The 26936-nt window shown below is 47.9% G+C and overlaps 1 protein-coding gene across 3 annotated transcripts; it reads right to left on the minus strand.

Annotated features, from left to right (window-relative positions):
* Nucleotides 1-1539: 1539 nt before the first annotated feature.
* On the minus strand, nt 1540-21616 carry fbxw4 (F-box and WD repeat domain containing 4). 3 transcript variants are annotated; one of them, XM_047029726.1, is made up of 9 exons: nt 21243-21616; nt 20241-20336; nt 19489-19625; nt 19218-19350; nt 18705-18790; nt 9460-9525; nt 3591-3731; nt 1887-2028; nt 1540-1734 (listed from the first exon to the last, which is right to left on the minus strand). In XM_047029726.1, exons 2-9 carry the CDS (start codon nt 20250-20252, stop codon nt 1603-1605), a joined length of 849 nt encoding a protein of 282 aa, XP_046885682.1. In that variant the 5' UTR covers nt 20253-20336; nt 21243-21616; the 3' UTR covers nt 1540-1602. The 3 variants fall into 3 exon arrangements, with proteins under 3 accessions (XP_046885682.1, XP_046885680.1, XP_046885681.1); XM_047029724.1 differs by having other exon boundaries at nt 1544-1734; nt 19489-19674; XM_047029725.1 differs by lacking the exons at nt 1540-1734; nt 1887-2028; nt 3591-3731 and adding an exon at nt 4920-7592 and having other exon boundaries at nt 19489-19674.
* Nucleotides 21617-26936: the final 5320 nt, after the last annotated feature.

A 26936-nucleotide genomic window follows, 5' to 3' on the forward strand; every position in this document is an offset into this window, starting at 1 on the left:
TTTCAGAAGGGAGGGGTAGAAGTGTGTGTGTGTGTGGTAGCAGGAAGGATGAGGGTCACTGGTGACCTTGTGACAGGGCCCGTGACAGGAGCACTGTGTCACCGATACAAAGACTTGTGGTTTTGACACTCGGGCCTGTGGAAGCTTCAGCACCATCATCATCCAAATCCCCATCAAACACCACCTTTCGAACGCAAACGTATTCTTCTCGTCAAGGAATACGTTTCGATGATTCGATTATTAGTAGACGTCTTCTTCCAGTGTCACACAGTGGTCTTTCTGAATTTCCCATCATTTCCCCATCATCATCATCATCCTACATCAAACTGAGTGTCAACCACACAACCCAGACCACAGTGTCCTACAGTGTCCTATCTGATTCCCACCCGGCCACACAGCATGTCCGACAACAAAACCTAGGCCTGGCCAGCCACTCAGCATGCCTGGTGCCCCTCCCTGGGTCCCTATGATTAATTCAACCCTGTGGGGCCCCAGGGGGCCACATCTCCTGCATGGTTGTGCAATATCTGCACGCTGCCTGGCCATTGCTCTTATCTCCCATTGGCATATTAGCTAATGGAGAGCCTCGTGTCGCATATGATCTAATATATGCCATTAATGGCCGGCAGGAAGGGTCTCTCGCACACACACAACAAAATGACATGGGAGAACTACAACTTGTCCCTGCTCAGACATGTCCAGTACCAGGTGTACAGTACAAGGGGATTGTATATAGTTCAATAACTTTGATATGCCAGATGTGCGCGTGCGTGTGTGTGTATATTTTGATCTGTGTCCGTCAAATGGATCCTCATATTGTCACGGGTGGATTTACAGGTCACCCGCGCTAATCCCCCGAACGCGTCTGATCTCAGGTAGAGGGGGTCAAATGGATGTAAACCCAAACATGGTTTCCACAGAGACGTGAGGTTATTGTGGGCTAATGTGGCTTGATCCCTTCAAAGCATCCTGGCAGATCCTCAGCTACTCAGAGCGCGGTGGGATATGCACCCTGTGTGTTCCTCTGTAGTTTCATCCAGGGGTTTAGGCAAGGTGCGTATGCGTGTCAGAGTCTGAATACGAGTGTGTACGTGAGTGTGTGTGTGTGTGCGTACCTGTGTGTGTGTGTGTGCGTACCTGTGTGTGTGTTCAGCCTCAAGGCCAATGGATTAGACCTTAAAACAGCAGGTTGACGCTTGCTCCGAAGTCCATGAGCTGTGTTGCCCTGGCAAAGCCATTTCTATAGGTACGTGTAAGGGTATCATTGAATGTTGGGGGGGGGGGGGGTCAACTGTGTGGGAGTCAATGTATTCTCCAGTGACTCAACGTGATAATGAAACTCAAACCTGTCACGGAAGCAACACTGGAGCTTTAGATACCAGACAGACTACGAACGGAATCCCCGCCTGTTCTCACCTGCGTATCGCAGAACGCCGTGTCCCATCTGCATCACCTGAGGAATTCTGCTGAACATGCATACGTTAAAATCACCACGTCGGGTCTCGAACGCAAACTCTCGTTTCAACAAAGGGAGACGTGCATTGTCAAAGTAAATACTTTATTGTGGCGGGGCGAGGGGCGGGGGGCGAGGGGCGGTGTGTGTCATCTGCACGGCTGGCTCCCGTGTCTGAAGTCGAGTGCGTGGAGCGCGGTGGCCAGGGCCACGTACAGGTGGGAGGAGTTGAAGCGGAGGCAGTACACCGGACTGCTCACGGCCGAGGTCAGCTGAAACGACTGGAGAAGAAGAAGAAAGCGGCATATTGTAGCATGTTGTATCTTATGACCTTCTTTGCACCCGTACACATTCACATGCAGGTGACGGGAGGGGTCATTCGGTTACGTTTTGAAGGGAATGTTGCCCGATGTTGCCGAACTTTGACACACACCTGCAAGCAGCGGGTCTGCCGATTGTCCCACAGTCGAACAACGCCATAGTAGGAGGAGCCACTGGCGATCATGTGATTGCCGTCAGTCTGGATGCAGTATAGGGCACTGTCATGAGGCTCCTCCCACTCCATGACACACTTCCTGTTGGGAGATTAAGAGATAGCACCACTTCAAGGGATACACATCATATTGGTTTCCCTCATCCAACATCCACAGCTGAAAAACCAAAGTTTGAAGACACCCAACAGTCATCTGAAACAAATTGCTATCGATATCATATTTGGTGGATGTGGTAGGAGGTGACGGTGGAGAGGGGCTGGAGGTGATGGTGGTGGGGGGTAAGAAGTGATGTGGTGGGGGGTAGAAGGTGGCAGTGGTGGGGGGTATGAGGTGATGTGGTGGGGGGTAGGAGGTGATGTGGTGGGGGGTAGGAGGTGGCGGTGGTGGGGGGGGTAGGAGGTGACAGTGGTGGGGGGTGTGAGGTAATGTGGTGGGGGGTAGGAAGTGGCGGTGGTGGGGGGGTAGGAGGTGATCTGGTGGGGGGTAGGAGGTGGCGGTGGTGGGGGGTAGGAGGTAATGTTGTTGGGGTAAGGAGGTGATGTGGTTGGGGGTAGGGGTTGGAGGTGGCGGTGGTTGGAGGTGATGGTGGTGGGCGGGTAGGAGGTGAAGTGGTGGGGGGTAGAAGGTGACGGTGGTGGGGGGGTTGGAGGTGGCGGTGGTGGGGGGAATATTCTAGGGACTCTGCCAATAGAGATCGATTCTCCATTAGAGGCTTCATCAATAAGTGATGGAGCTGAGAGTAGGGGCAGACAGCAGGGCAGCAGAGATTGCTGGAGTCACACACACACACACAATGTAAAATATAGTCTGTTATTATTGTTGTGTTCACCATCTCTCAGACATATGATTGGTCAAAACTGTGGCTGGTAAGGTGACAGCTGGGAGAACAAAGGGTCGAGACCCAGGGACAGATTGGGAACGAGGAAGAGAGAGAGATTGTGTCTCACCCTGGTCAGTAACACTCATGGCGTCTCACTCTCAATTGCTTTCTTTCTTGTATTTTATTTTGGTGGGCTGAAGCCCCTCTTGCAGACAAGCGGTCCCACTTCCCTGTCCTGGGGGAGCCTCTTGGGGGCTCAATTATTCATGTCTAAAGAGGAACCCTCACCCTTCATCCACCCAGCCCCCACCCTCTCATAACTCCCCAGGGCCATTTGCCAATCAGATCTGATTTGTGATACTTGAATGCCCCCCCAACCTCCCCAATATACCTAACCAACACAAAATGCATGCCACCTCCCCCACTTGCAGTCTCCTCTCACTGGACCATGTCTGGTTGTTGCAGATATTTGTTGGTCTGTAATATGGGGCCACCGCCCAGTCCCACCAGCACTCTTGGAAGAACGGGCAGTGTGTCTATGAATGTGTGTGTGAAAGTGTGTGTGTGTGTGTCTGTGAGACAGATAGAAAGAGTGTGTATGTGTGGGCAGGGGGAGGTCTGCTTTGGAGCACATAGGTGCTATGAAGACGGCCAGACAGGCAGACAGACAGACAGACAGGCAGACAGGCATGGAGGCCACCCCAAAGTTGAGCAGACAGACAACCCCAAAGACAGACAGACAGAAGGACCACCCAAAAGACAGACAGACAGACATACAGACAGACAGCCCTATCTAAAGTCAGACAGACGGCCAGCGGCGTACCTGGGGCTGAGGCGGAGGTCCCAGGAGCGGATGTAGGTGTCGTAGCCGCAGGTGAGCAGCTGGAAGGGGGACTCGTACACCATGTCCAGCACACCTGCGCCCCGCCGGAACTCTGAGCCCAAGCAACACACACACTCACACCTGGGAGAGAGGGAGAGAGAGGGGGAGAGAGAGAGGGGGGGGGGCAGGGAGAACGAGGGAGGGAGAGAGAAGGAATGAGAGAGAGAGAGAGAGAGAGAGAGAGAGTGTGAAGAAGAGTCGAGGCAGGACGAGGCAGATAGCAGGAGGAGGGAAGAGAGAGGAGAGATTGACAGTTCAGGGAAGGGGAAGCCCGTGGAGCAGGAACTACCCCGTTCTCAGTTGTGTCACCTGCTTTTTAACTGTATACCCTCAGCCCACTACTAATCTGTCCAATACAGGAAGCCCTGGTGCTGCCGAGCGAGGATGTGAAGGATATGCTTACACCCCTTCAGCAACCTTGCATAACCAATGAGCCTCTTTACTCATTGATGTACGGTGTGTCTTTCACATCTGAAACAGCATTTCACCTGTTTCAAAGGCCTTTGTGTGAGTTGATCCCGTTTTCACATCGAAAATGCATGAGAGGGACTGAGTCAGATGTTCGGATTGTGATAGTGTGGTCCTTGTGTGTATCTGTGTGTGTACGTGCGCGCGAGCACATCTTCTTGTAATTAAAGGGTCTCTATCAATCCGTTTGTTCCCATGTCGTATTGGTTCCACTAGACTAGACCACCCTGGGCAGATCCAAGTAAACAGCTCTGTATCTAAAGGAGTGGGCTTTAAGACAGATTACAGGGTTCCCCCGTGGTACAACACCATTAGGGATGTAAGTATGTGTGTGTGTGTGTGTGTGTGTGTGTGTGTGTGTGTGTGTGTGTGTGTGTGTGTGTGTGTGTGTGTGTGTGTGTGTGTGTGTGTGTGTGTGTGAGAGTTTGTCTCAGGAGAAAACGTGTGTGCTACTGAACGATGGCTTCGTTTGTGTGGAAAAGTGTGAATCTATTTAAGGGAAGGTGTGTGTGTGTGTGTGTGTTTATGTGCCATGCTCTTGTGATCACAGAGCCCTGTTCCCTGGGCTGATTATTGGAGAATAACTCTAACTCGGCAGGGCAGATTATTGCAGAATAACTGTCTCTTTGTTGCACTTTAATTCCTCCATGACCGTGACTGTGTGCAACTTGCAGACCTTTGATACCTGCCCCATAGCAACCATTTAAAGGAGGCCGCTGGCCTTAGCGACCAAACACCCCACCCCATCGACTCGTGCCCCCCCCCCCCCACACACACACACACACACACTCCCCCCCCCGATTCGAAAAACCCCAGGGCCGGCCTAGTAATCCCCCCAGCCTAACCCCAGGGGGCAATCTTATTGGACGAGGGCTTTCCCCACGGGGCGTCTTATTGGATGAGAGCTTTCTCAGCGCCGGGGTCTCATGACTAAGCCTTGGCCAATAGGGAGTCCGTGATGAGGCTCTCTGTCCAGGTCTGTGTGGGGCAGCAACCTCTCATTTTCTCCTCAGGGCTAAAACCAAAAGCTTAATGCATGCCACACAAAGCAAACCCCAGCCAGCACGAAAGGCCAGGGCCGTCTTATTGAGAACTCAATAGGGGTGTCTTGTTGAGATCCTAGCTCCCCGGCTCCACCCTTAAAGGAGATAATCAATTCATAACTGGGCTCCAAAATCACTACTCGGACAAACAGAGCGGGTAAAAAAAAAAGACAACACAAAAGAAAAAACGCCACCGTCACCAGGTTTCTTTCACTGGCTCTCCAAACATCCAAAACAGACCAGAGCAAAACCACGAAGCAAGCGCCAGGTCCATAAAAGCCCTCTTGACATCTGCCGGGGGATCTTAAAGCCAGTAATAGCACTGTAGCGATGGGATAGCGAGCTGCGAAAAACAGCAGGGATTCTCAAATTGTTAGGTCACCTTTTATGAGGCCGCACAAGATTACAGGATGGGTGCGTAGCCGTGTAATCTGTCAAAATGACTGTATCTGCAAGCGAGAGAGAGAGAGCTGCTGCGGTGCGTTCTGACCATCGCATGTCTGGGTTCATACCATCGTCTCATACCGAAGCCGGGCCCCCTGAGCCGGGCCCCCCGAGCCAGGCCCCCCGAGCCAGGCCCCCCCCATATAAACCGTCACGTGGTCCGCTCCGTAGACGGTCGTGCTACATGAGTCAGCGCAATTACGTATCCGGGGCGTCTTGTCCTCGACAACGCCAGCATATGAACGCTCGTCGGCGTTCGATGCTTCAAACCTGCATGGACTTCTATGACAACAGGGCGCTCGTCAAAGAATGTTTGGAAGCCAAAAGAACATGATAGGAATTCCCATTTTTTTAACTGTCGTACATTGGGTGGAGACTTGGCAAATGTTTCAAAGATGAATTGAAATATGTTTCATGTGAGCGCTCTTTCTGTACCAGGGCTACCAACATTCTTAGGAATACAAGAGTTGGACAAGCAGGCTGAGGGGAGCTATTGATTGACTTCGCTCCATGGAGTGGAAGAGCCATAAACAACAGGTACGGGCTATTACAAGTTAGCTAATGCATTTCTAAAGGCTGCTTTCTGTCACGGCATGCCTTAACGGGTGATGCCTCCAATGTTTGTCTAACAAACGCACACGCCGGAGTCGAAAGGTCGGCGAAAGACAAGAAAGGGACACTGGGTGCACGGTCAATCTGCCAAACGCATCTCACGGGCCGTATAGCCCAGAGGAGGAACAGAGAGGAGCCAGAGGAAGGTGGAGGGGGGTCCTTCCTTCGGAGGACACAAATGTTCCGTGACACCACCACGACCACAGAGCACCGCTGTGTCCGGTCGAGGAACATTTCAAGACTTTTATCGGTGTCCGGCTAGGACAGAAGAATGGCCCAGACCGGTGACAGTCAAATCGAATGGAATACATAAATAGATTTGAAACCCTTTTAATGGCTCTACACTTTTTCTATCGAGACCCTGTTCAGTGCTGAATTGGACCCCAACCCTGCTGTTTGGGAGGGAGGGTAGACAGTGTGCCCTGGGGGGGAGAGACTTACTGATTGTTATGAGAGGCTGCTGACTGTGTGACACAGAGGGTGTAAGTCCTGATTTAAGCCTGTCTGGTCTCACTGCAGGAGTCAGGTTGGCTTTAAGGCCACACACACACACACACATACACACAGAGAAAAGGACCATTAATGAATTGACGGACTCCCCCCCCCCCCCCTCAAAAAAAAAGAAGCTAAGGGGCATTCTCTTCGTTGTTATTGGGGGGGCCTATAGAAAAGCAGGGTGTTTTTTCTTCCCTTATGTAGCAGGGGGGGGGGGGGCTGCGTGGCTCTTGTAAGGTGAAGTCTGGAGTCTAACCCAGGGGCCCGGGGAGGCGCTGGGAAACAGGCCCTCCGGTGAAAGGCCGTCAGACAGGTAGAGAAAGAGCCCTGCTGGGGTTTTCATCCGCTAAAACAAACAGACGGGAGCCACGCTGCAACCCCGCTGCACGTCCACCCAATTTACCCTCAAGACCCAGCCACAGGGGCACAAGACAGCGGGCAAGGAATGTGTGTGTGTGTGTGTTTGGGTGTGTTTGGGAGGTTGAGGGGGCTGGGGAGGGGGGGGTGGTGGGGGGGGTGGTGGGGTCCCCGACAATGCCCACCTTTAAATGTCACACGAGTTGTCGCGGAAAAACAAAACAAAACAACAATACGGCAGCAATTTGTATGACAGAACGACCTCCACGACGCAGACATTTAACCCCGTCCCTTTCAGCGGCGGAATGCCAGGAATCCGCCCGGCGATTGTGTTTAAAGAGGGGGGACTTCCTTTTGACGGGAATCTCGGGAGCGACGGCTTGGGATTTTCTTTGATGCTTTTTTTCTTCTTCTTCTTCTTCTGTTTAGCCGTGAGCAAAGGCGGGCGTGAAGAAAAGTCGGGGTGCCACATGGAAAGGCGCCACTTGTGTGGGATCCTCCTCTGTATGGTCGATCATAGGCTCTTTGTGCGCCACAGAGATGAAGCAAAAGAGACACAGAATTAATTGCGACGGAGGGGAGGATAGAAATGTGTTAAATTAAATTAAAATCGGAGTCACAATGGGTGAATGGGTTGAGAGTTCTATCGCGTCGCCCCCCCCACCCCACCCCCCCCCCCCTCCCCTGGGGTAAGTGGGGAGGTTTTTGACTTGCATGGCAACACTTAAAAGGGTCAACAAAGAGCAAGTGATTTCTAATGGGAATGGGCTAGAATGGTGGCACATTTATTAGAATGTGCACTGCGGCCTGTGCAGTCTCTCGACCCTCTCACTGGTGACGGACGAGCAGTTGGCGGAAAATCGACGACTTCGGACCTTGTCCCGGAGAAACACCCCGTTCGTCTTCCATCTGATCCAAGTTCCCTATCCTTCCCTCAACGTCTACACCTCCGTCCGTCTCCGTGTCTCGATCCGTCCCCCTCTTCGTTGCCCTTCGTGAACCTTCTCCTTGTTCTAACACAAATCTTCAGCTCGACGCTCGACGCATTCCGGTGTGTGGCATGTCTGGATGTTCTCTGCAATGTGCCACTGTTTTCCATTATGCGATGGATGACAAATCACAAATGCTCACTGGATATGATAAGTGTTGTTATGACACGTCTTCTCAGATCCAGACTGTGTGATGTAGCAGCTGTTTCGAGGGCGGTGATCTCTGGTGCAGGTGAAACTACTTTATGATGTTTTGGTTCGGATGTGTGGGCTATCACTTTGGACTTGTGGTTGCCCTCATGCACAGGGTTGTGAGGGTTCATTCTGGTTGCTGCATGTGTGTGTGGATATTTGTCGGGCTCTGGAGAAGTGCATATGTGACAGGGAAGACATGTTCAGCCCCCTCTACCCCCCCCAGACCGCCCTGTGTTGAGTCAGTGAGTCAGCATGGGACAGACAAGGCAGGACAACACAGATGTTAGTTAGTCCATCGTTCCATGGCCAGCTGGTCTTACAATGTGCCATTCGACATGGACTTAAGTCCTGTTACCTGAGCCCGACCTAACGAGACTTCTAACTCTACACCTGAACCTAGACAACAGTCTTCTTGAGGAAACGGATACCATACGAAAAAAGAACCTTGTAACCCTGTCAATTTGCCAAACACCTGCAACTCACCAATAACCCCTCTCCCTCTCTCTCCCCCACTCTCTCTCTCCCCCACTCTCTCTCTCCTCCACTCTCTCTCTCCCCCACTCTCTCTCTCCCCCACTCTCTCTCTCTTCCACTCTTTCTCCTCAGCTCAAATTTCCATCTCATTTAGAGGCAGGAAGCCCCATTCTGTCTCTGGCCGTGACACAAACGTGTCAGGGGTGTTTAAATTCAGGGCAGGTAAAGCTGGGAATTACAGCGACTTGTCATGGATGTATCAGATTTAAGCCTCTGTCTTTCAGAGGAGGCCAGGAATTCACCCACCCAGGCCCCCTTTGAACTTCTCCACCACTCAGAAAGGGCGGCTTCTTCGGAGAAAGACACATGATGAAACCACGACTATCATTATCGCTCGTTTCCACACTTTCGTTGCTTTGTGATTGGTTACACAGGTGTGTTTGCGTGTGTGTATGTGTGCGTGCGTGTGTGTGAGAGGGGGGAGATAAAAGTTGGAGCGTTTCGTTTCTGTCAGTTGGTAATAAGGGGCCAGGGAGCAAGTGTGTGTTAAGTGCCATGAGTGAAACTTGATAGTCAGTGACAGGGTGTGTGTGGTGGGCTTAAATCCTTTGCCGTATAGTAATTGTTTTTGTGTATTGGTGTTTTGTATATTCTGTATAGAGTGCACAGTTAGCTTAGCTTGTTTAGAGCACAGTGAAGGGTGGTGAAGTGTAGCGTGCGCGCGTGTCTCACCTCTCCACATCCCAGATCCTCAGCGGCGCAAAGTTCTCACAGCAAGCCGTGCCCGTCACGAAGGAGCTGCGTTCAAAAAAACAACAACAACACGAGACAAAACATTTGAAATAAGAAGAGGAACGTTCAGGAGAGGCAGCCACAGAATGACACACGCTCAGCAACCCCTCAGCCTAACACACATTCATTGTTTTGCAGGCGACAGAAGAGAGGGGGGGGGGGGGGGGGGGGGAGGGTGCAGGGGAGAAACTAAAACACTTGTGATCGTTTGATTCGAGTGACAGGTCGGAATTAGAGGTCTAGGTATGCATGGCGATGTATAGGCCCGGGGAGGAGGAGGAGGGGGGGAGGGGGTGAAAGGAGAGGGGAGGAGTGGGCTAGGAGGGGGGTGAGGGGTGCAGCAGGGTCTGTGTAGAGGGTGTGGCGGCGGCCAGGGGTGCGTGCCGGTGGGGGGGCTCGGGCCGGGCCCTGCCCAGATCTCAGAGCTTAGGGACTCCTGGAGGTTTGACTGACAGAGGGGAGGTCCGCCATTCACATCGAGACACATACAGAAACACACACACACACACACGGTAACAAACGTCAGGGCTAGGTGAGCCAAACAGCACTGTCCGTTCTCCCACAGGCAGAGCAGCGGCAGCAGACACTCCTCGGCCATCCTCTGGCGGCCTCATTTCAACTGACAGGAGGGAAACAAACAATTGACCCCTGCTGGGGTTGAGAGCCCTCATAGGGTGGCCCAGGAGCGGCAGGAGCCCCCAGGCACATCTTACCCTTCTCTATTGTCCCTCTTTATCCTCCTCACTCATCTCACCCAAACGTTGGGTTTTCAAATGCTCTGGGGAATCCCAGCGTCCCAGGAGCGGTGTTACCACAGGCGCGTTCGGCTCTGTGGCTACCAGGGAAGGGTTCCAAGAGGAAGTGCTGTTTAGGTGCACAGCACTTCCTGGCTGGGGCGATCAACGTCGTCGTAGTGGGGCTCGGAGGCACAGCGGGAAAGGCCCGGCGTGGAGGGAAAGACAATCTTTGCCCGAATGATCCCGAACGTGGGAAGAGAGCTCGTGGAGAGGAGGAGGGGCGAAGCCAAAAAAAAGGAAAGGGAAAAAGAGGGAAAAAGCGTCTAGGGAACCAATCAACCCGCTTCTGGTGGTGGAAACCCTTTGTGGCCTGTTGGCGTTGGGACAGGGTGAGGGGGGGTCGGTGGAGGTGCGGGCTAGTGCGTGAGCGTGGGTGTGTGTTGGAGGAGAGGGGGCTGGGACAGACACGTCAAACCGAGGCCCAGGGGGCAGCTGTCAGGGCTGGAGTGAAGTGCGGTGCCCGTTAGTGACGGCTCTGGCCCCCCTGTTAATTAGTGTTGGGTAAACTCATGTGGGCCCCGTCGGCCTGTTCAGGGGGAGGTGGGGCGGGGGGGGGACGGGGGACATGGGGAGCCCCCGGGCGAGTATGAGCGTCGGTCTCAACCTTCGACCCTCGCTGACACAGGATACAATAGGGTTAAGGTCACACACTCGCTCCCTGGCCCCTTATTACTCTCCATTACTCACATTACTCACCCCTCACTGGGCCCTGCCTTGGGGGGGGGGGGCACATACAATGAATAAACAGCCTCTGCCCCCACTCCTTCCCTACGACCTTCATTCAGCACTAAGGCCTGATCTGGGGTCAGACTGGCGTACTGATATCATAGCTGCTAAGGTCAGAGCCCCCTCTCGCCTTATGTGGGACAGGTGCCCCCCCCCCCCCCCCCCCCCTCCACCCCAACTCGCTCGTCCCAATCACCTCTCTTGAGAATCCTGGTACCCCCTTCTCCACTGTGACCCCCCACGCCCCCCCCCCCCTCCCCCCCTCCCCCCCCTTCCCGCACCCCCCTCCCGTTCCCTCCACGGTCCGCTCCTCTCCTCTCATCATTAGTAGCATGCTGAGCCTGTGCTGCCGTTTGGGTAACCTCATCAGCTGGCTGCATTATCTAAGGGCCTGTGTGGCAGGGTCACACAAACTAACTCAGACCCCGCTGGGAACGCGGCCAAACTGACACACACACACGTACGCACATGCACACACGCGCGCACACACACACACTCACACACACACCTAGTAAAGAGTACACACACAGATAAGCAGACACATCCACACACACAAAAGCATAGGCAAGTGCACGCACAAATAAACACAGTCTCGCACGTTCACACACACGGGCAGTGCAGACAAGTGCAAAACGCACAAACACACACCCACACACAAACACACACACACACAGTGAGTTCCTGCTGGGAGATGAGCCCAACAGTACCAACATTGTTAGCTTCCAATCAACAAGCTGACCGCACAGGGCGCACCACACGTTCCCAAGACCACCACAAACACTCCAGTCCCTGCTCCCAGTCTGAGAGCCAGACCTCCAAACAAGCATGTTCCACATTCACTCTGTCGAAACCCACATATTAGACACATTTAGATGACCATTTATAAGGATATAGTGGTATCAGTAGTATTTTCTTGGCCTTTTCTTCTGTGGTTCCTGCAGTTATATCATCACACAATCTTGATATACCTCGTTTTGGAGATAGTGAAAAATAGCTTGGGATTAAAAAAGGTATACTTTAACAAAGCATTTAGGATGGAGTCATACTTTTGGACAATTCGTTTGTTTCTTTACCTTTCTCCTCATACATATATTTGAAGAAGTCATCTTGACATAAGAGAGCAAACTGCCTCTGTCCCTCCTGAGGGAGCTGTGTTTAAACGGTCTCTGGTCTCTGCTTCCGCCATTGGTGTTCTAATGATATGTCCATCCTACCACAACGGAAGTTCACTGGTATTCTTTGGTGTCAAACCTTGAGTTGGAACTGCACATTCTGAGTTTGTGTGTGTTTGTGGCTACAGCATTTGGCTTGCATCGCTAGTCCACTGCACAAATTCCCTATGTCTGACCAGAACACAGTGTCGATGACTGCTGTACTAAAGAAGGAGTTTGCTGGAATCTTTTAAAGGTTCAACATGAATTAACCCACGACTAAAATACCCTATTCCATTACAGAATATAAATATGATTTCGTTTTTTAATACTATTATATCTTCATATTTGTAGGATTTAAACAACTATTTTACATTTATAAATGCCAGCCGACTGGATAAAAAAGGGGGAAAACAGTGTAGGATAATTACTTTGACTCTTTCACTTTTTCTATGGCCGAGGACATCAATAGCAGACTAAACTTGTGTGCAACCGCGAGAATTCCAAGCAGCTCTCCCTGATGTTTCCCTCCATTGGGAAGAATACAAACACAAAGTAAGTCACCAAGCATTTATCTCAACTCAGCCCCCTAGAGCCAATTACAGAAGAATAGTCCAAACTGCAGAAGCAGCCGTCTATGGGCTAGGGCCTAGCCGCTAGGCGGTGGGAATGTGGAGCCATGGCCCTGGACTCCAGGGGCGGCTCAGCACTGGCCCCCTGCCTCCCCCCCTCTCCCACCGTCCACCCCTCCCGCCCCCACCCCCCTCCAGCCCGAAAGAGGTTGTTAATTTGTTGCGCTTGACCCTGGGCTTTGTGCACGGCGTGTATCTAGTTTGTAAAAAGTGCTTTTATCTGCTCTCTAAATATGTCTGAGCTCAAAGGGTTATGATGCTTTTATATCGTCCTGGAGGGGAACAATGGCCAAGGGGGCTTGTGCTGACCCCCGCTGACACACACACACACACCCACCCCTGGCCTCCAAAGCCTGTCCCCCCCAAATTTGTGCCCCCCCACCCCCCCACTCCCCTTTCCCAACCCCCTCCCGCCCCCCTCCTGGCCCTTTTGGCTTCTGTTTGTGTCCCTCCTGTCTGAGGTCACAGGGACAGCACTGGGGACATTCCACACACACAGCCTCTCTGCTTAACCGGCTGGAACGAAGCAGGCCAACGCTGAACGGGCCACCAACACGTAACACCAGAATTCCCTAACAGAGAAAAATAACTGCAATTACTTACTGCTAGACTGACTCGCGATTGGGAAGAAAATGGCTAGCTATATATCCCAACAATGGAAGGCTGCGCTTGGTGGCTCAGAAAGGAGGGTTCAGAGTGATGCGCGACAGACGGGTTGTAAATTGGGATTTGCTGCTGGTATGGGAGCGCTTCCCTTGAGTGATAAGACACTCTGTTGTGTCCCTCACTCTGTATGTCTAGAGGGAGCCACGTTCATTAGGATCATATGGCTGAGGAAATACCACTGGAAAGCAACATGGTAGTAGTAGTGGAAGTACATCGGCACCAATGGGATGTTTTAGTGGCATTTCACGCGGATGTCGTGTTGGTTGCGATCCAAATCGACTCAACATAAAATGTGAAATAAGTCCAATCAATCAGAGTGGTCACTCCAAACAATATTAATACTAATATATAATTACATGTGATGAAACAATGTCTCAATAAACTTGACATCATATTGAGACATTGTAGAGAACCTTTTTCATTATTAATCCACAATTCTAATTGAAGGCACCCACAGCACTGTTTGAAGGCACCCTAAATTGACATAAAAAATACGACACAAAAAATTGCTGTCTTTAATATGGGTAATAAGTAAATCTAGTAAATTCCAGCCCTGTCACCCAAATACAGAAGTAATATACTGCATACAAAAGTCTAAGACCTGAGACTTTACAGCACCTGTATGAGGCCAGTTTGTAATGAGAGGCTTTGAAAGCCGTGTATATGTGTGTGCGTGCGTATCTCTGTGTATATGTGGGTCATGTCAATTCCCAAGCTCGCTTCTGCGTATACAAGATGAGTCCGCAATAGAAGTAGGTTCGGGTGTGCGAGAGTTTGAGGTACTGTATATCTGAATGTGCGTGTGCATGCACCGGGGATGCATGTCTGTAAGGTGGGTGTGCGAGGAATGTCTCGTGAGGTGTGTGAGTGTGTGTGTGAGTGTGCGTAATGAGTGGCTTCAGAGGAGCTGTGATTATTCTCTCCTCCTGTGGTGTGGGTCCTCCGGCTCTGTGGGCCCCAGAGAAAGCGCCCTGTATTTAACGTGTGGGAACGTACATTCAGACCCTTATCGCTGCATTGTTGCAGGCTCTCTCTTTTCTTCCTTTTTTTTTTTTTTTTAACTAATTGAATTCTTGACTCCAGAGCCACAGGGCCGGCCTCAGAGACGAAAGAAAAAGACATGAATTTCAGGCTTTTTCTTGCGGTTGAGTGGGGCAGAGCAGTGGGGGTGAAATTGGAGTGTGGGGGTGGCGGTGTTGAGCAGGGGGGAGGAGAGGGGGGGAGGGTGTCAGTCTGTACTTTGATACCGGGGGTCATAGGTCACCCCCTCCCCTCCGCAGTAAGAAAGTGGCGAATCGGGCTGGTTTATCCAACAATCATTTTCTTTTGGAAACTTTCAAAGGCAACTCGGGCCCTGCTACATCTTTGTAGTTGTGCTTGAAGAATTCTACACAAAACAAGCCTAACCCAAAAAGGTTCCCCCCTTTCTCACCTCACCTCAGGGTAGCTTCTCCCTCCACTGGTTTCAACCAGCCCCCACCCCCCCTCCACGACAACACCCCCACCTTACTTCAGTCGGTCAGTGTAGCCCCCACCCCCCCCCCCCCAAAAAGAAGCTCTTTGAGCTCCTGGGATTTTTTTGTGTGCAGAGTGCAGACTAACGGATCAATCTGATTGGCTCTTTGGAGCAGAGTCCAATTGGCCTTCACGGACAAGGCCTTGACTCGTTATGCTCCTATTGGCTGAGCTCCACAAGTTAGTACTTCCCTCAAGACCTCAGGCACCCAGGTAGTTCTCTCGTGACTCTCCCAAGAAATACAACCCAGACCTACAAACACATAACCCGTCAACGCAACGGTAGCAACGAGCAATTCCAAAACAGCTGTGTGGAAAAACTCTGGTCTGAAACCCTCTCTTCAGCTCCCCAACCTACGACCAGCGAGCTCTGAGACCCCAGGAGCAAACGGAAGAGAGAGTCGCTGCCGTGACTTATGCCAGGCAACCATATCAGCCGTGACTCGCCGCTCCCTCTCCCTGAGTGGTGACCTGCCACTGCAGCTCCAGCCGCCCAGACGTGACCTGTTCAGTCTTGTTGGCTCTCGGCCCCACAGGAAACGCCTCAGTCACCCATTAACCACCTGCCTGCTTCCTTCTAATTCTGCTCTGCCCCCAAACACACCGTGCCGACGATGAAGGGTGAGAGACAGCAGTGGAGGTGGGAGGGATGGGGGGGAGGGGATGGGGGGAGAGAGAGAGAGAGAGAGGGAAGGAGAGACAAAGATACAGAGAAAGTGATACAGAGAGGAATACAGAGATAGATACGCAGACCGATGGGGCTGTATTCGGCCATGTCAACACACCCCCACTCAAGCTAAGCCTTTGAATCCAAGTTGTTCATCATAGGTCCGTAATATTATGAAAATTCCACCATCTATCTATAGTTATTATGACAATCACAATGCTACAGTACTTACAGAAGTCCGAACCGACACGCAAAGCTGTAATTGAATGTTGATCAAGTCAACACCATGATAAAAGTAACCGTCCGTGCTATTGTGTAAACGATGACCTTTTAAGCAATTTGTCACTCGTATTGTTAAAAGGATTGTATAACTACTTGCTCTGCGAGTGTCAATGCTGTAAAAACAAACGCAGACCTTTCAGAGCCACCCACCTCGTTCCAAACTATATCTGTCTGACCGAACCCTTCTCTGGAGCGGTCACGGTCACATTTCAATAAACCTCCTCAATGCCATGCTTGGGTCGGGCTCCAGTATCGCACCGTATGGCGTGGTGGAAAAGTCTATCCGAGGGAGAAAAGCAATCTTGAGGAAAAGGCCACGGCCAGAGGCTGCTGCTGGGATCAATCTCCCTCCACGCAGGCCTGGGCCAGCACGGACCAGTGCCTCGGCCTTGGCATTTCACATGAGCCACGATACGCCACGCTAACAGGCCTTGAGATGACACTCGCTGGAAAGCAGGCAGAGGGAAATGGAAAGAAAGGAGGGAGGTAAATCAGGTCGTGAGATAACTTGAGGGAGGCCATGGAAGAGAAGAGGAGGACCATGGAAAGAAGGGGGGCCGCAGCTCTGTTTGGTGTCCACAGCTTGAGTGCTAGAGGGTCGAACAAGCGGGTGGCGGCGTAGCATTGGCAAGGTTGAGAAGTATTTTGTACCATATTTGCACTGAAACAAATAAACTTCAAACATTTGCTGCCTATCCTTTCTTTCCATCTGAAAGTGCTACAGGTATCAATGTTGCTTTGACATCGTTATATTTACGTGCTCGGTCAAAACTGTGAATCTGCGGTTTGTAGTGTAACGATGAGTTAAAATTCCGCACTTACAGACTTTGCTAAATCCTAAAAAGGTCTACTGGCCAGTGGTAGAGCAACTACACAGTATGGCAGCAGTATAGCCACATGAGCATCAAAGTATTATGGCCAATAGGTCAGCTCTGTAGTGTTAAGCCCTGTTAGCAAGGGGGGGGGGGGGGTTCTTTCACCCATCTACCTACCAGCCTCCTGCTGTCCTCTTCTTTCATCTCTGTATTCCTAGAGCGTGACGCAGGGACAATTGCATTCATAACAGATGGAGCGCCTCTCTCTCCCTTACCCAGTCACAAGGAAAAAGTCATAGTAGATAAACAATGACAACTTCACTGCGTCATTCTCAGCTACCGTTAAAATAACATTGAACAAACTTTTCCAGAGTGGTTCACCGAGTCACCAAATGTCCCAAACTGACCCTTTAAGGGCTTGGGACGTGCCCAACATCATACAGCTGTGAAGATGATTTAGCTATGAGGTATTTACCACGGGCAAACCATTTGATGCAACTTTGACCAACAAATGTACATCGACTTCAACAACCTGCACTAAACAACAAGCATCCTCACCATGAAAGGCCGCAGGTTTTGAAGACTCCTCTCTATGCCCTCAGTATTGGAAAGTTAAAGAATAAAACTGCCAAAAAAGACAACCTGTTTTGAAATATATTCTCGTCAAGCATTTTCTTTCAGTGCCAATTCACAATTGTTTTCTTATAGATAAATGAAAAAAGCAATACGTCAAGACCAATGAATGAATTTGAATTTCCATAATCACCGTGGCTGCATCACATCTCTCTCTGTGTCCACGTTGGCTGCCGTCACCTCACGAGGCTGAAGGGACGATTTGTTTTAAGGGGGCTAGGTGGGTTTACAGGTTTATCAGTTAGTTGACACCTCCGTTCCAGAGGAGTTTTAATTAACCAGCCCGTTGGTCAGTGTGTGGAAGGAGCAGCCTCCATTATGAGGGTGCAGCAGACTGAGGCGCGGCTGCTATTTCAGCCAGCAAATTGGATAGAATTAATGATGTGGATAATCGGGCCGTACTCTCAGATCTGGGCACACAGGCTGGGCCACCGGGGACAGGAGTGTTGGTGTGTGTGTGTGCACTGAGGAGAGTGTCAGATGTGTTAGGAAAGTGTATACCATGTAGAACAGGTGTGTGTGTGTGTGTGTGTGTGTGTGAGGGACTATCTGTGTGTGACAAGAAAATGGAGGGGTTTATGGCGTGGACCTTTTGAGGTGGTTATGAATATGAGCAAACCACGTCTTGAAAGGAAAAATAGCTGTTCTTCTACCTGTTGTTCTTTATCATTCACTTCGACAGATGGCCCAATACCACGGCCTAGACTTCATTATGAGATCAGTGAACGGACATTGAAACAAATAGATTGATGCACAAAACCCTAACAACTGCTTACTTTATAGTTAGTTGACAGTTAGCTTAGCATATAGGGTGATCACCCCCCCAAAAGTGGTACTGTACCAAAAAATGAATTGAGCCGACCCTCTGAGAGGTCGTGAACGAGCTGCTCTCCCTACAGCACCTGTAACTCTGGGTTTCCACTCACAGGCTCTGAGGTCAGTCTGACGGATCAGCTGCCTCTGAGTCTGGCCTGGGGCAGGTGGCGAAGCAGGGATATGGTTACAGCCTTGTGTGCCTGTCTATGTGTTATTACGTGTGTGTGTGTGTGTGTCTCTCTCTCTCACTTAGTGTGTGGGTGTGATCATGGCTGAGAAATCAAAAGAGCTCCAATGGCCACCCTGCTTGGCTGTGATATCCTGTGTTTCCCCCCCTTTAAGCCCTCATCCATTCTTTATCTTTCACATCTACAGGTTATTCTTCAGTAGGATGGTAGGAAAGGTCATTCATCTACAGTATGTTTGGAGAATGGGGGTGGATATCTTATTATTATAGCAGTGACTGGGTTCTAGGATCTGCTTACCTCAGTGTGGGACTAATGGCCACGGACCACACCCTGTCGTACAAGGGGATTGTATACTTGGGGCAGTTGGAAGACAGGCTCCATAACTAGAGAAAAACATAAAAAGCCAATATGAATACTGTTAGATATTCCAACATGCTATACCACTAAGGACAATGCATGGAGACTGTTTGCATCACATTTTTGTTTTTCAGTTTAGACATTTAGAATCTGTTTACGTAGGATCATCTAATTATAAAGCAGGAATTCTGTCTGTGGCACAATTATTTCAAGAATCAGGTACAGTATGGAATTGAAATTTACCAAGTGTACTGCTCAGGACCAAAGGACGTGCAGTGTGAAGTTATTTGGATGAGCAGTTCACAATAAATAAATAGAAATACATAAGCACATTCGCTGGCATGTTAAGCTGCACTAAACAATGGCCAATGGGCTAGTGGTAATAACAATAAGACTTACGCTAACCATTAGCTTTTAGGGAGGTGTTAGAACTACATTTGTCTGTTGTCTCACCCTGGCTGTCCTGTCTCTGGAACCACTAATGATCATCCCTCCTCTGCAGTCAAGGCAGTTCACCTCCTGGTTGTGACCAGAATACTCCACAGAGAAACCACTTCTCCTGTGATGGACCAGGATCTTCCCATCACTGAGACATAAAAGCCCATTACGAAATACAATTAAAGTATACAGTTAATCTGAAGCTGAAAGTGTTTTTTTTTTTATATATTTGACATATTCTCTATATGCTTTCATCCATTCAGTTAGGTGACATTTTTCAGTTTACCTTCCCCCACTCACGAGGTGTGTGTCCGTCACAGCGAAGCGGCACACATCGTCCTGGTGACCAGAGAACACAGCCATTGGTTTGCGCAGGAGCTTCCCTCTGTCTTGTCGTAGAGGATACGCTGCAATGTCCGCAGCCTGAGACAGATACAGCACATCATCGCTCAGCTGGATCCATGGCAACAAGCTGTAGGGATAACTATGTACTCACTAAATGTTTCCCACAAAAGCGTTTCGATACAATGGCGATTTTGAGAAACTATGATTCTGAGTTGCAATGACACACCTTGACTTGTCATTTAAGGTTTTCGGTCTGAATGTCGTCGAATCATTGCGTTCGGCCCAAACACAATAATTGGTCGTGTTTTTTATGGTCATGCGACGATCACGCATAACTGATTTATTTTATTGGCAAAGCATTCGATTTATGGATTACTATCAGGATGTGAAGTGTATTTCACATTTTATGAAAACTATAATCCAAAATGTCTATTAGGCAAGTGTACTCATACAATTTTGTATTCTAAAACTGTGCTTATGGCACATTCTTTGTGTCAATACCAAAGCCTGAATTGGCTGGACTGACTTGTGTTTTATTTCATCCAAAAGGGAGAACATAACCAAATCTAATCATATGAATCTATTCACTAGTATGTCATCTGTCAATCCTTGTAAAATGCTGTTCAGTGGATCTAACCTTCAGATCAACATGTCAACATAAACATGCGTTGAAAGGAGTCTAAGCTCACTCACTTGATCTTCCATTTGAGGGGGACATGTTTTCTACACATCCCGTGGCACCAGTTCTGAGACACCTTCACTCTTTCTTTCAGGGGCATATGAGGGTAACTGTAAAACAAAACATCATTTGAATGATCTGAGTGATTAAGTACCACTTAAAGTGCTAAACTGTCAGTCATAACCTTCCTTCGAGGATGATCAAATAGTGTGAGGGTTCAAGTTTGAAGAAAAACGTTATTTGTAAGCATCAGAGAATAACAAGCTAAAAGGAAACGGGCGAGTGATTCCGTAAGCCAGACTTGTTTGATATGACAGGGTCTCATCTCAGTGGGCGACACAGTCATCCAGAACAGTAGCATATGCATTCACATGTGTTGGGGAGCACAGTGCCATAGGGGGTGGCCACAGCCTGCAGGAAACAGCCTGCTCCTCTCACAGAGCTGAGCGATGTGGAGCCTCATAGCACTCAGTAGGAAGGCCAAGTTCAATTACACTAGCTTGAGCCTGCATCTCAGAGGACACAGCCCACGGTTTGTATAGAATGGCTCTGTGGTGAGTGAGGAGGCTGAGAGGGAGGAAACTGTTCTGCCAGGCTGGCTCCCATCCAAACTGCCATGTTGGGACCACTGGACCAAGTCAGTCATGGCTAACAATCTTGGGATATTGTTAACACGCTGATACGTAGGCATAGATTTCCTTCATAACTAATGCTGTGTGTGTAGAAAATGATTGGCATTGACTGTTTACTGATTTTAAAGCATTACACTCAAACAAGTTTCAAGCAAACATTAAAAGGATAATACTGAACAATTGAATCAAAACTGTGTCATGATCATCCATTCATGATAAGAAATACACTTTACTAAATGTTAATGACGACCTAGCAGGCAACTGGTACTGCCATCAATGTGTACAATTATAGGTCTACTGGTTATAGTACTAAAGTCTCGTAGGCATTATATACAACCTCACATGTAAACACTAAAACGGAAGCAGTAAGATCACCAGTCTTACAAGTCTGTTCCTTGTCGTGTTATTCCAGTGTTTATGCTCTCTTTCGCTATCTCCCTCCATACTGCGTCACGGTTGATAAAATGATTGATTGTTTTGCAAACTTGAGAAAGGCGAGTCAAAGACTTGCAGTCCAAATACGACAAAATGTGGTAAAGGACATCCTCTGGTAACTGAAATAACAACATTTTGAGTTATTTGAGAAGTTTGCTCTTTTCCCGTTACGTTTTGTCTTGTGTTTTTCTCTAGGAGGTGTACTGCCTCGTCTGTGGTAATTTCCTATAACAGGTTTTGATAACGATAAACAATATTCCATGTTTTCAGAACGCGTGTTTACAAGCGATACAGGAAGCCATCCCCAAGCTGTCTACTCACCACGTGGTAACGTTGATGACGTAATGACGCAAAACACAAGCATTGCCAAGTAGCTCAAACTACATTATGCAGGTTAATAATAATTGTACCATAAGTACTAAATTGAGATCAAAGAGATGTTTCATACTAGAATGTATCTTTATTAATTACTACAAACCAGTATTATTTACCCTTATACTTTAACGAATGGGGTACTTTCTACCTTCAGTGGATTAAACTGAATAGAACAAAATAGCAATGCCAAAATGTGCAGTGTCTGACCACAAAACAGAGACATACGGATTGTGATCATGTGATAAATGACTTAAATAAGCAATGATTGTACAAATATACAAATTGATGTTTATGTCCAGCAGCATGGTACCTTAGGCTTGGAGACATTGGGCTGTGTTCCAAAAATGTGATCATAAAGTTTGCTAAAGGCATATTGTTGTTTTCACTTTTCAAATGACATGGGTGCCTGAGATCCTGAACCATAATAACTGCTTTCTGTGAAGAACATTTGTAATGTTTACATATTGAGAAAAATATTGCATGACTTAGCCTCCATAATTGTATTGTTCTAATGTGTTGTCCTTTCTTAGTGTGGCTCTGAGCAGCCATATAGGCTGAGCAGTGTACAGGCCTGTGGCATATGGCTTACCCTGTCATTCTGATGTTTGGTCGGCCTTTTTTGATGTCGAGTTTTTTTGTTATTACTGGTTGACCCCCATTTCATGTTGACATTCAAAACCATCATTGTCTGACATGTTTTTCTATTACAGCCACAATAGGGTCTGCTTGATTAGGGGTTATGGCATGTGATAGGTTGTTTGATCAGGGGTCACGGTGTGTGATTGGAAGATATGCAGCTCCCAGGTGGCGGTTTTTGTTCGAACCAAAGTGGCAGCATGACCTCAGCTCATTCAGCACAGTGACCGTGGTGCTCACAGAGAAGTGACCGAAGGGCGACCACATCCCAAAGAGGGACTTAGGGACCAAGAGTTCCTCACACCGACTCAACTGTGACCATGGCTGACAAAGCGAATACATTCTTAACAACAACTGTAGGACCATAGAACTGTAGAGAAGGATACCTGTTTACTTTTGCTTTACTGATGGGTCTTTGAAGGATGCAGTGATGTTGGAATAGCGCCTTTTCTTCTATACTTTGTTTCATCCCACCCGTGTATCTTGTGTGCAGTTGATCTCATTTGGGATCTTTTTATTATGTTTGAAAGAAAATGTATCTACAAATTGGGCATTGTCTATTTACCAGGAGTATTTGAGTGAGTTGGTTTTGTGTGGGTGAAACAATGACTAAAAAGCACATGAAAAAACATACAATGCTTGACGTTTAGCATCAGTAGCACACGTTGGTGCACATTCACATCACGACAGTCCCATTCAGTTGCAACTGGCAGCCCCCAAAAGTCTTTGATCAGCTGTGCACGACGGCACATAATTGAAATATGCAGATCGTTTTTGAGAGACCTGTCCCCTTGTTGAACGCTGCACACAGTGAAAGGACACGTCCTAAACACTGGGACGTCGAAAAAAATCATTTATGGTCGGCTTTCCAGCTGAACTGTCATGGCTTAAAGGAAATGAAGAGGTTGGGAGGAGGGAGCTGGGGGAGAGGAGGGGTGCATTGGGGGTTTGAGGGGGTCTTCCCTTTTGATCTTTTTAGGGCAGAGCAGAAAGGAGGGGGGGTGGTCTCCCTGAGCTGGCAAACACATTTAGCTGGTAATTGTTCAGATCATTCTGACAATCAGTCTTGGAAATGCATGGACAAACAAAAGTTTACAGCTCCAATTGGATAAGTCAACAGGTCTCCTGTAAGGCTGGTATATATAAACAATGGGGCTGCCGACTTGGAACTTTACTTTGATCGGTTGTTTGTCATTCAACTATCTGGCCCCATTTGACAGATTTTATAAAGAATTTTTTGAACATGGCGTTAACGTTCGAGGAATGCCAAAATCTAGTGTCTTGCACTGTATCGTAATAAGGAGAACCGAGAAGTCTGTGGTAATCTACCTCTGATGTTTCTGCAAACTGGACACAAAAAGGGTTTGTTGCAATGTTACTATTTAATAGATTACCATGTAGTAGTGCCACATAGTAGACAATTATATAATTCCAGTTTTCAAGACATTTTGTAATTCAAAACCAAATGTTGATGAAAATAGCCTTAGGAAAGTGAGTACATGTATATGTATGGACACAGGCAAGAGCTCCTAAAGGACATTTAACCCCTTGGAAACCTCACATGGAAGGGCAGCTTCCATGTCTGGGCCTGATAATGAGGTCAGCCTGGGCTGATTGTGGCTATTGTGAATGTTTGCCAATACCCATTAAGCATTGATAGGCAGGATAACCAGCTTCTTTTTTTTCAAGCATTCAAACTTGCTGTCATTTCCTCAAAATGGTAAAACCGTGAAGATGTTTTAAGTGGGTTTTGATGGGGGCAGTTTGTGTCGGCCAGCGGCATGCAGGGCTGCTTAAGGAGACAGGGTCGTGCTCCCCGTTCACCCCTGCTATTCTATGGCCTCCACAGGGGAGGGAGGGGGGGTGGGGGGAGAGTTGGAGCAGGGGCTAAATTGCTCCCTAAGTAAATGAAGAAGGTAGCTCTGTTTGTTTATCTGGGGTTAAGGATGATGGTTGAGGCTCAATAAAGCGGATGAAAGCGATTTTACCCCCTCTTTTCTGCAGCCGAATTGCTCTGCATTTGCATGGCATCACAGGCTACGTAGAAGGTGTGATTTTTCCCACAACCTAGTTCTTCCCAGGATCCATTGCGGCACCACAGCCATAGAAGCCAGCACCAGTCGTAATGCAGAAGGCAGACTAGTGCCCTAATTCAATTAATTAGCACATAACAACTTTTTGCAAAACAATCCAAAACTTGCATTGCAGAATAGTGAACAGGTTGGTGGCTAGGTTCATATCTTTCAATCAACACCTTGTGAGACTATGTACAATGAAACTGAATATGCCATTATTCTTGCAAATTGTTTTTAATCATTGAGTTATCAGGAAAACATGTTGGCAGTAATTGATTGATGTGGGGTTACGACAGAGAATCCAGAGAGAACTGTTTTAATCCGTTGTGGAAGGACTTAATCAGATTAATGTCAAGTATATTGTGTGGACCAGTTAATTCAGCACTCCCGGGTTGAAGGGCTTCTCAACACCTAAGCACTGAATGAAAAGATCAGTGGAATTAAGACGCGGGCAAATCCATATACAACATCTAGATACTCATTTGTGGCTTTCACAAGGAACATTGAAAAAACTCCACATGAAGGACAGTAAACACTTAACTTTGTAACTTGCACTCATTTTGGCATCACAGAGTAAAGAAAGTCTAGGATCAAAACTGTGACTTAAAGATGTGAGAGGTGGCCCAAACGAGGTTGTACCAGCTTTCAGATCCAGACCAAAAGTAGAGCTAATGATAACTTGAATTTAAATCAATATAGGACACTACACACTGTTTAATCCAATGGAATAAACATCCACAGGGCTCCCTCAGAGAGGTTCTTACACTGTGAGGCCTTGTTCTACTAATGACGCCCTGTCATAAACCTGCTACACTTTATCAGTTTATTCCTGTGTATGTATGACTACAGTATGTACACAACTGATTCCAGACAAAATAATAGAATTGAATAGGATCCAAATGCAGTTTTTATATGACATTGTGTAGTCCGTGCTGTCAGCTATATACTGAATCTCTGATGGAGGATGAGCAAGGTGGTTAACGTTTTAGAACCAAAAGCATCCTCCGATGAGATGGTGTTGAAGAAACATCAAAACCCTTCACTCAGCACCGCTTCAAACATCCCCACCTTCCAAGACGTGGTCCACAAATAAACAAACATACACACCGGGGCTGTCCAATCAGATTACAAACACACACCAGGACTGTCCAATCAGATTAAGCCCTTGGGTGTTAAAGGGGAGGGAGATGAAAGAAAAACAGCCGTCTGCACAAGAGGAGACACGGGGAGAGACAGTTACTGAGGCCAGGGAAACCGAAGCCTAAAACAAACACTGCTATCAACTCTACAGGACCAAAGCAGTGCTATCTTCCATAAGAGTGACACATAGCTATGTGCCAAAGAGGCTCTGATGTCAAATTACTAAGAGTTGTCCCAGGCAATGTAACCTGACCAAGACAAATGTCGGGTCCTTGTCATATAATGTTTGTCTGTTTTTATTCTTGTTCAGGATGGTCGAGACAAGGTCATTTTGGTCAACAGCAAAAGGTCCTTAGTCCATCTATGCTTTAAAATCATAAATGACAGAATCAATCAAAGTCACTGATTAAGTCAGGTATACAATAACATTTTGAAGAAATGCACCTGCAATCTAGTGTGTCTGTGTGTGTCACAGCATTAACGGGAAAGTATCACTATGAGTTGCTCTGGATTGACTGTAGTCATCACAGAAGTGCAAAACAAGATGAGTTTGAAATGAAAAAGAGTCAAGGATAATACAACAACCACTTACAAACAAGCGTTTAATACCAGTATTCTAATGTACATTCATTACACATTTTAAATAAATACTCCATCCTTAAAATTATTTTTTTTACACATCCTCAAATAAAAATATATTTATATATGTATAAAAACAGACAGACATGGGGCAACAAAACAAAGGGAGTTCGCTACACTTGAATACATTTTTACACCTAAATTTACAGTTTTAGCAGGAAACCTGTAATTATCCATGTAGCTGCCACATTTTCCATTAAACAAACATGGTTTGTTTTAACTGTTTGTATAGAACTTCAGAAGTAGCATAGTCACAACACAGTATTAATCAGAGGTGCGGTGGCATTGTGTGGTACTAAACACGCGACATGACCATAATGTCATGTAACGTTACGGTAATGAATCATTACAAAAAACGTTAGGCAGCATTACTGAACAGTTATACAAGGTTGTACACAGCCCTCTTGAATGCAGCGTAGTTGCTGTGTGAGTGTCTGGGCCTTTGAACGCTGCATTCTTTGACAGTGCGGTCAAACTGGGCCCTTCAAGTCTCCTTGAGCAGCAGGTACGAGTCCAGAACGACTCTGAAATGGCTCTAAAAGTCAACGTTCTATTGAAACGCCAGCACCTCAAATGTCCATCATTTAGGTTAGGTGCGTCTAAAAAAACAACTTTTATTTTACAGGTCAGTACTAAAAGTCTGGAGTAGAAAAATAGATTCCTCATTTGTATGTTTTTTTTTTTTTTTTTTTTTTTACTTTATAAGAAAAATAGAAAAACTAAAAGTTAAGGGTATAGTTATGCTCAGTAAAAAATGACTTTAGTAGACTAGGGGCAG

The sequence above is a fragment of the Hypomesus transpacificus genome, chromosome 11, assembly GCF_021917145.1.
Source record: "Hypomesus transpacificus isolate Combined female chromosome 11, fHypTra1, whole genome shotgun sequence".
In the NCBI taxonomy this organism is placed as follows: Eukaryota; Metazoa; Chordata; class Actinopteri; order Osmeriformes; family Osmeridae; genus Hypomesus; species Hypomesus transpacificus.